Consider the following 14042-nt stretch of genomic DNA (forward strand, 5'->3'; position numbering starts at 1 on the left):
ATGTTACACTAGTACTAGGGAATCAGCAAAGAACAATACAGTCAGGGTTTTGACTAACAGTTATTTGAATTGCAGCAGTGATAAGTGATAGGAAGGAGATGAACATGACATACTCATGAGAGCCCGCGGAGTCAAGGGAGGCAGGAAGGAAGTACCAGTTCAGTTGAGAGCTGAAGGATAAGATGTGTCTACCTGGCAAAAGCAGGTAGGAGACCTTGAGGGGAACCGTGTGAAGGTGCTGGGCCAGGAAGGAGCAGAGATGGAAAGTAAAGAGATACCAGGTGGCTGGTGGGTGCAGGTATGGGTGGTGAGAGTGGGTGGGTGGGATGTGCCTCGGCCAGGCCAGGGCCAGGCCAATCCGGACTGGGAGGCCAAGATAGGAACCTTGGACTGGATCTCATGTGGAGGGAATGAGGGTTTGATTCTGGAGGAAAGTGTGGGGGTGGTATGTGAGAGTGACTCACTGTGCCGGGGGAAACTGAGGCAGGGGGAAAGACTTATCCTCCCAGCTGACTTTTGTTCTGTCCCTGCTCAGTGTTCATCCCTTTTCACACAGGGTCTCATTTATCTCTCGTATCAATCCTGAGAGGGAGGAATGACTTCTCCCACTTTACATGTGGGGAAACTGAGGTCCAGAAAGGGTCCCATCCTGTGCACTGAGTCACATGAATGGAAAGTGGCAGGGGAGGGACTTATGCTGGCCCCTCCAGACAGGCCCGATGACCCCCCACTGAGCACTCCCCATGCCCTGCCCTTTGCAGACAACCGCTGCATGGACAGACGGTTCCTGCCAGCCAAGTCCAAGCAGCTCATCGCTCTGGCCAGCTTCCCGGGTGCCGGCAACACCTGGGCGCGCCACCTCATTGAGCTGGCCACCGGCTTCTACACTGGCAGCTACTACTTCGATGGTTCTCTCTACAACAAAGGTGAGGAGGCAGAGGGCAGCAGGCAGGGCAGGAGCCTGGCAGGGCTTGGGAAGGACCCACTGGGAGATTGTGGGAATACCCCTTCCTGAGCACCTACTGTGCGTTGCTCCTCTCCCCTCAAACATTATCTCTCAAATATCTCCTGGACACCACATCCTGGGTACCTCACATGCATCCATTCAATAAGGGACATATGTCAAGCACCTACTAAGCGCCTGGTAACTTCTCCCCAATTAGGTCACTACGAACATGTGTTGAGCACCTACTATGTGCTGGGGACTGCGCCATAGACATTTGTTGACCAGCAACTCTGTGCTCTACACAGAGGTGCAATAACTATGTTCACTTTGGGGGTATTTATTGACATTTACGACATTTATTTATTATGTATCTCATCCACATTAAGTCAGTGATACTTGTTGTGTGGGTATTTTATTTTTACTCTGTTCATCGGCATTTACTGAGCTCTGCTATGTTCTAGATGTGCTTCCTAAGTCTGGTTTGCTGACAGGTGCTGATGGAGTGCCAACTGTGTGCAGCCTCTAGATGTAGGTTTGGATTCTCACAGATGTTGTCTTGGCCACTATTAGGTGCCAAGAGCCATGCTGGCACCCTGCACAGTGGATGGAGGATGATGACACCATTTCCCAGAAATGAGACCTGAGGCACCTGCAGAGGAGAAATAACTTCCCCAAAGCCACACAGTAGGGGCCTATGGGCTATGGCCTAACAAAGAACAGTGCCCGATTAGAGGACAGGTCACTGTCTGTGGGTTCTCACCCACGAGCACAATTGCAAGAGACCTCAGGCTCCAGGAACAACAACCATGGGGTTTATTTTACAAACAGGTTAACGAAGAGCTTACTGTATCCACAAGTGACGGCTACCTCACCAGATGGCATCAGTGATGGTCGCCACCAGTCACCAGAAGTGAGGGACAGCACTGGCCGGTAGTGACCATCAATACTGGTCCCTCAGAGGCGGTGTCAGAGACACCCAGGGTTAACAGCCCTTTGTGAGTTGTTGGGCTATACCAACAACAAACAGCTCTTTGAGACACCAGGCCCGGGGCCTTTGCTTCTTTCAGGAAATGTCAGAGGCAAAGGTCCTTTGGCTTCTCTTCAACCCTCTTTGGTCAGAGGTGGGCTGCTAGATGCTTCTTTTCTTCTTTTGTCGGAGGCCAGGAACTGAGTCTTCCCCTTCTTCCTTCGGAGGCTGGAACCATCTTCTCTCTTTCTTTGGAGGCTGGGGTCGTCTCTCCTGTTGGGGGCTAGCATCATCTCTCCCTCAGCTCCCTCCAACCCTGGCTTATATCCTCTTTCAGGGTGCCCCACCCACACATCTGAATGGACCATTTTTCAATCCTGTGACTGATTGGGCCATGTAGCACCAATCAGCTCATAGCTTGCACCTGATTGGTCCATTCCACAATCCAAGTGCACTGTTACATACACTGCTACAGCAGTACACTGTTACATAAAAGGGCTCTGAGAAGCAACTGCCACAACTGACGTGGTGGAGCAGCAGGGAAAAAGAACACCACCGCTGCTGCCGGCTCCCACCACTGAGGCAGCTGGGTTCTGGTAACAGCACCTCTATGTACGAGGCTCCCAGCTGGGGAGGGTTGCATGCTTAGGGCAGTATCCAAGCTCTTAGCCATTGGGCAGTGTCTTGGAGAAGCCCCCTGGGAAGAGCCCCAAGCTGCCTCCCTCCCTGGCCATGGCAGCGCCCCTGCTCCTGGACTCTCACAATGTCACAGGTTGGAGGGTCCTTGAGAATCATGTCGTTCAGTGACCCAAAGTAGTTTCATCTCGTGTGCCGGTCCCGAGGAATGCCTGCTTTGGGATGCTGTGTTTAGAAGGAGTCTGAGGATCTGTTCTCCCTCGGCGACAGTGTTCCTTGACCTGGTAGTGATGCTGTCGAGGGTGTAGAACGGGGAACGGCGGTCTACATGCCAGGTCTGTACCATCTCTGCTCCAACTCAGCCTCAACCTCAGAGAAAGGGCAACGGAATCTCAGATGAAGCCTGCAGGGTGAATTTTCATTCTGAACGCTCGCTTACCACCTCTGGGAGCTTGGACCAGATCCTCCACTGCTCCGAGTTTCTTTTTCCTCATCTATAGTATGGATTGTCAGCACCAAAATCACAGATATTTCAAAAAAAAAAAATAAGATAGTATGTGATATATGTATTATTTATTTTTAATTATTTAAATTTGCCCACACCACCCCTTGTCCCTCTCCCCCGCCCACCCTTAACCTCAGAGCCCTCATAGTATTGCTTAATGTCTGTTGCTTTCCATCTTTTGCTTTATCTAATTGGCTGCTTTGTGAATGTCCAGTATTTGTTTTTGTCACCTGCCTTGCTCTACGTTACATAATTCACTCAAAATCCCTCCATCTTGCTGAAATAACTGCATTTCACGTATCCGATGGCTGAATAGTAGCCCATAGAGGGGTGGACCACGTCTCAATTCAGTCCTCTATTGATGACATCCGGGCGGCGGCGGTGTTCCGGGGTTGTAAATGGTGCTGCGATAAACGTTGCAGGGCGTATATTTTGTTTCATATTTTTGGATAGAGGCCCAAGTGTGGGATTGCTGGGTTCAGTGGTACTTTCATTTTTTCCAGCCTTTTAAGGTAAATCCAGATTGCTCTCCAGTCTGGCTGCACCAGTTTCCATTCCCACCAGCAGGGTAATAGGCTGCTTCTTTCTCTGTAGCGTCTCTTGCGCTTATTGGGGGGTTTCTTCCTGTGTGCTGTTCTCAGGGGTGTGAGATGGGATCTCATTATGATTTGAACCTGCATGTGTGTCTTATCAGAAGCCACGATGAACATTTTTCATATGTCTCTTGGCCTTCTGTAGCTCCTCTTTGGTGAGTTATTTGTTCATATCTGCTGCCCGTTTATGAACTGGGTGATTTGTTTTTCCGTTGTTGGATTGTTTGAGTCTTTATGTATCTTGGATATTAACCCCTTATCAGTTTATATTGTGGAAATATAAAATACACATTATTTTTAGAAAGAAACATAACAAGGACAGTCAGCTATTTAGCCAAAGTCAGGAGGCTCCATCTCTAACCACACACCTGGGGAGTTTTTAAAGTCTTGATGCCCAGGATATAGCCAAGATCATTTTGATTAGATTCCTGGGATTGGGGCAAGCCATCAGCCTTTTTTAAAGCTCCCCATATGATCCCAGTGCAAAGTCAGAAGGAAACCCCTGACCCTAGACTAGGAACCCAGCAGTCTCCTTCCAGACCCACGACATTGCCAAAATGGGTCTCTGCCTTATGCTTTTTTATACTCGAGTGTTGGGGGATATCAAGAGTTAATAATTAATTGGGTTGATAATAAATTTAAATAGATAATTGAAATTTTAAGGAGAGGAAGAGAAGAGAGAGACGAGAACAAGAAGGAAAGAAAGAAAGAAGGAAAAAGAAAGAAAGCAAAGGAAGGCAGGCAAACCCTCTGACAACTCCCCTGGCTCAAGCTGTGTAAATGTTTCCTTAAGCCCCACTGAGAAAGGCAGGGGGTTGTGGGTTGGTCACAGGCAGCTGAGGCTTTGCTTGCAGCTGCCTTTTCTTTAGGGCTTAAAAATACTTCCCATGGCCTGAACCCTTGCAGAGAACAATGCGCTCTCCCTGGGAATTCAGGACTGGCAGTGGGGTGCAGGCAAAGAGAGGACCCTCCATCCCCCAGCTAAGCCCCCAACCTCTCTCCCATCACGTTTGCAGCAGAGAAACGCTTAACTTCATGAAATCCTGGAGGGCCCTGGAGGGTGCGAGAGGGAAGCTTGGAGCCAGAGGGAGGCGGGGCTGCTTGTGCCCTAATTTGCCCCCACTGGGCTGTGGTCCTGCTGCCCCATTCAGGCAACAGACTCCAGGCATATGAACAGTTTGCAGGGGATACACACTCATCTGCACCTGCTCTTTCTTCTCCCTGGGAAGTCAGTCCCCTCCCCACGCTTGCCCCAGCTCATCTGTCTGGAAACCTGGTCCTCCAGCAGAGGGGCACCTCCCCCTTTGCAATGTCTCTGGCGGACTCCGGTGTTCTTCTTTCACCCTCCTAGTACCCAGGATCCTTCAGTGTGGCCCCTATTGATATATTCTTGTCACCATTACTAATACTAATCATTGTGGGCATTCACTGAGCGATGGACCCAGCACTGTGACAGTGATAGGTGCTTTCTATTTTTTTTATAAGTCAGAATTGGGGTGTGTGCACACAAGGAGAGTAGGATTTAACGAAAAGAAAGGAGGAAGCGTGGGCAGAGACACGATGAGGGGAGCCCCCAAGTGTCCTTTGAGAACTGTTCACCCTATCCTGGGGGCAGTGGGCAGAGAGCCTGGTGAGCAGTGGAGGTTTAAGGGGTATTAGGCAGAGAAGTGGTGTTCGCAGATGAGTGGGGGAGAGGGGTTAGCTGCAGGGTCACCCAGCTGAGCGACAGTGGGGAGGAGAAAGGGGCAGTGGGGAGGGACATTGAGGAGGTCATTGATTAGAAATGAGGGCCCCTAGGTGATGGGGTGGGGATGGTGGCTTCTGTCTGAGCTGATCCTCCAGCGACTCTTGTTGCTTTAAGTCCTTTAGAATTCCCCCCCCCCCATTCCTGCTCCTATCTAAGTGGGTAGCTGCGGGCATGACCACCTCATCCCCCATGCTGCTGGAGACCTCCATTCCTCCCGTGTCTGCGGGTCCTCCCCTGGGCCCTTCCCAGTTCAGAAGGGCTGCCTGACGTTTACTCACTGCCCTCCACTCTCTCTCCCATCATCCTGGCGATAGTCCTCACCCCTCAGCCCCTCACACTCTCACACAAAATACAGAGGCGCTGTGAAGGCATTTGAGTGAAAGAGAGAGGCATGGATGGAGGGCGGATGGATGGTTGGAGGGGTGGATGGATGGGTGGATGGAATGAGATGGGTGGATGGTTGGGTTGATGGATGGGTGGATGGATGGGTGGATGGAATGAGATGAATGGATGGGTGGGTGGCTGGGTGGGTGGATGGAGGGATGGATGGATGGATGGATGGATGGACGACCCTATCCTTCCAGAATCCAAGTGTCTGCCCCCCTTGAATTCTGCCTTCTCTTCCTCTTACCGAGTGAGGCTGCCTATTTGTAATGCAAGCTTCTCTCTGCATCTGTGCATCTACCCACCTGTCTTTCTGTCTACCTGCCTGTCTGTCTCTGTTCATCTTTCTCTGGCCTCTGTTATGTAAGTGTAGTTCCCATCTATTCTTTCTGTCTTTGTGTCTCTGCTCTTCTCTCTCCTTATTTTGTTTTTGTGTTTTTCTCTCTCTCCTCTTCGCCCGCCCTCTCTCCAGGCTCCTGTCTGCTTATCTCCTCTCTCTACTCTCCCTCGGCTCTGTGTCCCCTCTCTCTCCCTTGCTCCACCTCAGGGACCCCACAACCTCAAGTATATGCTCAAATTCTGTGGCTTGTCAGGACCACAGAGGGCCCGAGGGAGGGGTGCGAGGAGGCCCAGCATGGGCAGCAGATTGAAGAAGCAGCCTCTCGGCAGGAATTTCTGTTTTGTAGACAATTTGCCTCAACACATACCCCATTGTTTCTGGGGGGCCCCAGCCTCCAGGACATCCATGTTTTGGGGGTAGGAGTGGACATGTCCTGCCCCAATAAGCTCAGGGCATTCAGAGTTGTTGAGTGTCTGCCGCTGCCTTTCTCTGTGCCTGTTTTCCTAACTGCAAACTATATAGGCTGCTGTAAGATGGGGTGGGTGTGGGGGTAGGGAAAAAAAAGCCTTATTCTCTGTGTCCCTGAACCCACAAGATCATTTCTGCAAATCCTGAGACATTGTCTAGGCCCTCAGGTGATCTCTCTCTGCCTCAACTTCCTCACCTACAAAAACCCTCATAGGATGGTTGAGAGGACTGGGGTGTCTGGTGTATGTGCAGGACTCAGAATCGGTGTCCAGCCCAGTGCCAGTGCTGTCACCCCCTCCCCCAACCACGCAGGCTTCTCTCGGCTCCTCAGTTGTGAAATGAAAACCTGATCAAATCAGATTCCCCCTTCATTTTGCTAAATCCTTTTAAGGACTCCCCAGTATTTTGAGTCAGGGGCTGATCTCTTTATCACGATCCTCACGACCCTCCCACTCATGTGCTCCCCGTACTCTCTTCTCCCTCAGTAGTCACTTGGTGACAAGTGTCTCCCGCCCATCACAGGACCGTGGCATTTGCTGCTCTCACCATCTTTTCCTCCTCTCCTGGGCTGGAAAATTCCTCTTTATCCTTCAGTTCTCAGTTTAAACTCCTCTTCCCTATCTCCCAGAAACCCTTTCTGGGTGCCTCTTACTGTCAGTGATCTTGGCTAGGCCGGCTGGCTGCTCAGTGCCAGATCACAGATTGGATCTCCGTCTCTTCGGTGTGTCTCTCACCATCTGCAACCCACAGCCCCCCAGAGCATGTCCTTCTCACAGAGATGGTGGAAGCACAGAGACGCAACAGAATGATGGAATGCATCTTGAGGCTTCGCTAGAAACCCACTTCTGCCCTCATTCCACTGGCCAAAGCAAGTCCATGGGCATATCTAACCTCAGTGGGGTAGGGGAGTCGATGCCAGCCTGAGGAATCCTCCATTATGCCACCACCTGGCCCCCCTTGGGGCGCCCAAGCACAAATACTCAAATGTAGAACGGACCACGGCAGTGATTTAAAGTCCCTTGCATTCACAGGCACTTTTGCAAACCATTTTATCCCCAGCTCCGAGGACAGTGTCTGGCACATAGTAGGTGCTCAATAAATATGACAGTAAATGAAAGAGTGAAGAAATGCATGCACGAGGCTTCCGGAGGTGGCCCAGAAACCGGTGGGTGGGGTTCGTGCCTCCCCCAGCTCACTGGCCTGTTCCCTGCCCCCACCTGCGGGAAGGGTTTAAAGGTGAACGGGACCACTGGCGCAGCGGGAGGACCATCTGCATCAAGACGCATGAGAGCGGCCAGAAGGAGATCGAAGCCTTCGATGCCGCCATCCTGCTCATCCGTAACCCCTACAAGGCCCTCATGGCAGAGTTCAACCGCAAGTATGGCGGCCACATTGGCTTTGCTGCCCATGCCCACTGGAAGGGCAAAGGTATGGCTTGGTGCAAGGGCAGTGAGTGGGGCAGGGCCCTTGAGGGCACGGTGTGAGGTGCAGCTGCTGCTTTCCATGTCCCTGCGGACCCACAGGCACCACCCGCCCCTCCATGCCCCGCGACAATCACAGTGCAGTGGGTAAGGGCAGGAGCTCCTGGGCAAGACTCCCTGTTTTCAAACCCCACTCTGCCACTTCCCAGAAAAGCTGCTTTGCTACCCTGAACTTAGATTGTCCTGCCACTTAATAATTGGGGCAGAGGGAGATGGACACCCCGTGGGTCTTGAAGCAGGTTCAAAATTCCCAGGAGGGGGGAAATGTGGATCCAGCCCAGGTTGGAGACCAGGTGGCCATGGGCTCATCGCTGAGCTCCTGTGCGCTTGCGTGCAAGTGTGCCTGCCGCGGACCCTCCCGGCAGCTCTGGGGGTCGGGTTGGGAGGCACAGAGACCGCTAGTGACTTGCCCCAGGTCATCTGGGAAGTGACAGAGTGGGGCACTGAGCACCACCTCTGGCTCTTGGCACTTGGCAGGTGACAGCTGTGTGGGTAAATGACTCAGTGCAGGAAGTGGCCCTGCCCACTGACAGTTAAGAGAGCTTTGGAGTGGAGCCCACCTCTGCCATCTTGAGTACCTTGTAACCCCTGGGGGGGGGGGTGTCCTTAAAATCTGCCTTTTTTAAAAAAAGATTTATTTATTTGTTTGTTTGTTTGTTTGTTTGTTTGTTTATACAAGAACCTGGGTATAGACCAGATGCACGGGAGGGTGAGAGGATTCACCAGAGACAGAGTGGGGAGCAGAACAGGCAGACTGACCGAAATACACTGGGGAGCAGTGGGCGAGACAGGAGAGGTCTGCGCGCCATGTGGGACTCTCACTAGCCAGCCAGGATTGAACCGGCGCTGCAGAGGCTGTGGACAGCTTCACTGTGTGGTGCTCAACCGCCTGCGCCACCAGGGGAGGCCAAAAATCCGGTGTCTTTTATCATCCACATCTCCATCACCATAACCAGAATTTTTATTTTTAAAAAAAAGATTAATTGATTGATTGATGCATACAATAACTGGGGTGTAGGCCAGAGGTATGGGGGGGGGGTGAGAGGATTCACCAGAGACAGAGTGGGGAACAGAACAGGCAGATCTACTGAAATACACTGCTGAGGGGAGCAGCGGGTGAGACAGGTGAAGTCTGCTGCGCCTTGTGGGCAGCTCCCTGGCCGGGGATGGAACTCACGCTGCTGAGGCTGTGAATAGCTTCATAGTGCTGACACTTAACCCCTTGCGCCACCACCTGGGAGATTTTTTAAACAGCAAATCCCGCCCCAGGCTGGATCAGAATCTGCATTTTAAGGAGATTCCCCCAGAAGCCTCATGTGCTCTTTAAAGTTGGAGAACCACAGCTGTAGGACGCCCTCAGCATGCACTATGGAGACTCCTGCGAATCCCCCACTCTTTTGGTTCCAGAACGTTAATTTTACAATCTCCCTGGAGTGGGTCCAAAGCAAAGTTTTATGTGATATGATTACACAAGGTGAATTGTCCTGGATCTGTTTAATGAAACAGAGACTGTGTTTAATGATTCTCTGGGGAATTAAGTACAGTTAAGCTATTAATCAGGCCCCGGTTCCTCCCGACGACAAGACGGAGCTGAGGGTGGCCAGCCGGTGGCCCGCCGGGCCCGTGGCGGCAGTTCCGGCGGAACCAGCACTCATTACCAATGGTCCGCGGCTCAGCGGGTCTTTATTACCCGATTTGAAGGCAGACATCAATTACTAGAAATCCTGAGCTAATTGAGGGCCTTTGTTTTTAGTTTTTGTTCTTCCTACAATGAAGTAATTGAGGAGCTTCAAATGAAGAGGCTGTGCCATAGGGTTGGGGGGAAGAGAGGGAGTGGACAAACCTCTGGAACTGCTGGGACTCCAGCGTGGGGAGCTCTCCCCTACTCGATGGGCAGGTGCGTGCCTCCGCGATGCTGGGCGCCAACATCAAAACAACTGTGACAGGGACCAGCACTTTCCGAGCCCCGCTGGGTCCCAGCCACTGGGCCCGGATGTGGGCAAAACATTCCACTCCCTCTTCCCAGCTTGTCCAGGCTGTAGGTCTTGGCACAGCCACCGTTTTGCAGGTGGGTAAACTGAGGCTCAAGGAGATGGACGAGCATCTGCAAGGTCACGCAGCAGATCTGGAGAGGGGCTGGGGTTTGAGCCCTGGCAGGCCGTCTCCAAAGTCCCCATGTCTACATCTCACCTGGAGGGACACTAGGATCTAGCGAGGACAGTGGGTTGGTGATCAGATCCGGTGCTGCTAGGGTTTGCTACGAGGGTTTGCTGGAAGGGCAGGAGCCGGGCTCAGTCTGGGATAGCTGTGGGTTCAGTCGGGGTCTGGGGGCTCCATCCACCTGGCTTGTGCCCCAGGAAAGCAGTGGTCCTAGACCATTGGGGATGCTGTGAAGTGACTCAGGAGTGGGAAAATTCTAAAACAGGGCAGATTATACATGAGCTGGATTTTTCTCTAATCACTTAGATGCATCTGGTCTTAACCCATTATAACAGTACGGGCCCAATTAGCCAGATACATTGTAAATAATCTATTTTAAGGATAAAAACTATCCTTGTCACTGCATAAATATTGCCCAAACAGCCCTGGTGCTCCAGCGGGGCGGTGGGGGCGCAGGAGCTTCACCGCGGATTCTGATGTGTTCTGCAAAGAAAGAGGAGCCCTTTATCACATTGCTGTTTGGAGTTGGGAATTTCAATTTAGTTCAACAACCATTTATTGAGCCCCTGCCGGGTGCAAGGCAGCAGGAGGAAGTGGGGGTAAGGCTGCTGGTGATTGGGATGGGGCCTAGAATCAGACAGGCCTGGTCTGGGGGGTGCTTCCCTGCTGTGTGACCCCAGGCAAGTCGCTTCACCTTCTCTGAGCCTCAGTTTCCTCACTGCTCCTTTCCCTTCAGGGTAATCACTAGGATGAAATGAGATAATTGGTCACCCCTCCGGCTGGCGTAAGGATTTGGTGATGAGCCTGTCCTGACTTTGCAGCTACCTTGGGAGACCCACTGACCTTTGTTCCAGAAAGAGCAGGGTGGGGCGAAGAGTCTTTATGCCTCAGTGTCTTCTTGTATTGAATGAAGACAATGGGGGCCTCCCTGGTGGTGCAAGGGGTTAAGCAGCGCATTAGGAAGCAACCGCAGTCTCTGCAGCGCGGGTTCGATCCCCGGCCCGCCAAGGAGCTACCCTCATGGTGCAGCAGACCTCTCCTGTCTCGCCCGCCGCTCCCCTCAGCAGTGTATTTCACTCAGTCTGCCTGTTCTGTTCCCCACTCTGTCTCTGGTGAGTCTCCCCCCTACCCTGTCCCACACATCTGGCTTGTCCCCCAGATCTTGTATGCATAAATTAATAAATCTTAAAAAAAAACCTTATGAATGAAGACGATGATACTTACTTCATAAGGCTGTGAGGAATAAGTGGAATGGAGAACTGTTCATATATTATTATACGATGCCGTATATTAATATAAATGTATTAAAATATAGAAATACAGTAACCTCTGTGGTATAGGGCTGTGCGGGGCTAGTCACTCACCGAGAGAAGGGAGGGAGGGCTCTGAATACTCAGGCAAAGCAGCAGCGCTGAGTTGAGGTGGGGGTATCAGGTGAGCCCTGGGGCTCTAAGGGAAGCTAAGGGTGTCACGGCTGCTGTGAATGACCCCCCTCCTGTCACCGGCCCCCCTGCTCTCTCCACAGAGTGGCCCGAGTTTGTGAGGAACTATGCCCCCTGGTGGGCCACCCACACGCTGGACTGGCTCAAGTTCGGCAAGAAGGTGCTGGTGGTGCATTTTGAGGACCTGAAGCAGGACCTCTTCATCCAGCTGGGCCGGATGGTCAGCCTGCTGGGGGTGGCCGTCCGGGAGGACCGTCTGCTCTGCGTGGAGAGCCAAAAAGACGGCAACTTCAAGCGCTCGGGGCTCCGGAAGCTGGAGTATGACCCCTACACGGTGGACATGAAGAAGACGATCTCTGCCTACATCAAGATGGTGGATGCAGCCCTCAAAGGGAGGAACCTCACGGGGGTTCCCGATGACTACTACCCCAGATGATGCGGCAGAAGGGGGAGGGAGGCTGGGAGTCCTGATCAAGCAGGGCCTGAGACTCGAGACCCTGGGGGGCCCCATCTGTCAGCTCTTTGGTTTGGGGAAAACCCCCTTGGCTGCTTTTGCCTTCAGTGAGTTTCCTGCATGACAAAGGGAGCTCAAGAGAAGAGATTGTCCAGGTACTCCCCACCCTAACCTCACCCCCTGGAGAAGGAGAGGGCTGCTGGCTGGAGGAGTTCCAGCCACATGAATCCTTTGCTATCTCCCCCTCTCTACTCCACCACTTTGGGTTCAACATGAGGGAGGAAGTGCCGCAGCCTGTGGGTGCCCCCTGCAGGTTTGGAGGACCTTGATGCAGGAGCTAAAGGGACTTTTGTAAGAAAAGGGGCTGGGGCTGCGTTTCCCCCCTGGGCTGAGCATTAAGCGCCGCCCCCTTCTCTTCTCCACCCGGGGAGCCATGTCACCAAGGTTTTTGCAGGTCACCTCCTGTCTGAAGAAAGATTGCTGGGAAGCTTCTCCGTGGCCTTAGGTTTCTGACACTCTGGGTGGGGGGCGGAAGGCAACGGTGCTCGTGGTTCATTGGCACCACCCTGTGGGGGTCATGGCATCAGCAGCCCACCCCAGGTCACAGCCTCCTGAGAAACAGTCTTTCCACCTGCCCTTTTCCTCCCTATGTCAGGTCATCTTGGGGTTCTAGAACCTACTTCCAGGGGTTCCTAAGGCACCAACAGTTATCCCACTGAGGCGGCCCTGCAGTCTCGCACGCAGAGCCTGCATCAGACCGGGAGCCCCAGTGACACCCTCTCTCCATGGGTCCAGCATGGATCTCATGTGCCCTGTTGACCACCAGCGGGGCCTGTGTGCCCAGGTGTGAGAGGGCGCCCAATCAGGCAGAGCCACGCCCAAAAAGAGACCCCCCTGGATCATAATCCCACAGGGCTGCTTAGGGGACCCTTTAAGGAACAGGATGAACTGGAAGGCTTTTCATTTTCATGCAAATGCTGCTTTCTTGATGCTGAGACATCAAACCAAAGGATTTCCAAGAACCCGAGTCACTGATCACCACGGAAAACGTGGAGCCAGGGTCCCAGCTCTGCCCCTGCCTTGGCCGCCAGTGGCCGCTCATCGGCCACACGGGCACCTGCTCCGGCCCCACCGTGTAGAGGCAAAAGCCATAAGTCACAGCTCTTTGCTCTCCTGTCCAGAGCAGCCCGCCCCAGCAGTCCCTCTGAAGCCTCGGGGGGGGGGGGGCAGGTCAGTGCTCATTCCCAAATAGCCAAGAGACTATGGAGATGGCGAGTGTAAAGAGATATATTTTTTTAAGAGGAATATGACTAGTACATTCCCCCCCCTGGGACCTGGCCGTGCAGAGAGAAAGCCCAGGCACGAGACCTGGGCCCTCCTCCCGGACCCCCCACCCGCAGGGTCTGGGCCTCCCCGGGGCCAGCCAGGGGGCTCTGAATGTATTTTGTACCATGTTTCTTTCCCCGGGCTTATTTCTAGTCTTCTTCAGAGAGGCTGAGGAGGACTTGGCCTCCCTCCCTGGAGGTCGGCTCTCTCCGGGAGACTCTTGGCCCAAGAGCTGGGCCAGTGCTTTGTGGTGGCCACTTCCGGCCACCCGCCTCTGTCTGAAGATTCCTCAGGTCAACACCATCATTAAAAGCAAGTTTTATTGAAAATCTACCCTGTGGTACAGCGTCATGTGAGGCGGGCTCATAAATGGGGGGGTTTCGTGTGTGTGTGTATGTGAGTGTGTGTGAGAGTGAGTGTATGTGAGTGTATGAGTACATGTGCGTATGTGTGAGTATGCTAGTGTGAGTGTGTGTGTATTTGTGAGTGAGTGCATGTGTGAGTGCATGAGTGTGCATTCGTGTGTGTGCTAGACGCCCCGAGCGTGCTGTGCACTAGCATGCACAGAAGGGAAGCTGGTGAGAGCACGGGGG

At 52.8% G+C, this 14042-nt stretch overlaps 1 protein-coding gene across 1 annotated transcript in view; it reads left to right on the plus strand.

The window, feature by feature from the left end:
• WSCD2 (WSC domain containing 2) overlaps positions 1-12105 on the plus strand; it is a gene marked incomplete at both ends in the record, with an annotated part of 43157 nt that extends 31052 nt beyond the window's left edge. The window contains 3 exons of the mRNA XM_084253859.1: positions 762-926; positions 7814-8014; positions 11753-12105. Coding sequence (XP_084109985.1) covers positions 762-926; positions 7814-8014; positions 11753-12105 — 719 coding nt within the window. The remainder of the gene's footprint in view (positions 1-761; positions 927-7813; positions 8015-11752) is intronic.
• Between the last annotated feature and the right edge of the window lie 1937 nt (positions 12106-14042).

The sequence above is a fragment of the Talpa europaea genome (assembly GCF_964194135.1).
Source record: "Talpa europaea genome assembly, chromosome: 14".
NCBI lineage: Eukaryota > Metazoa > Chordata > Mammalia > Eulipotyphla > Talpidae > Talpa > Talpa europaea.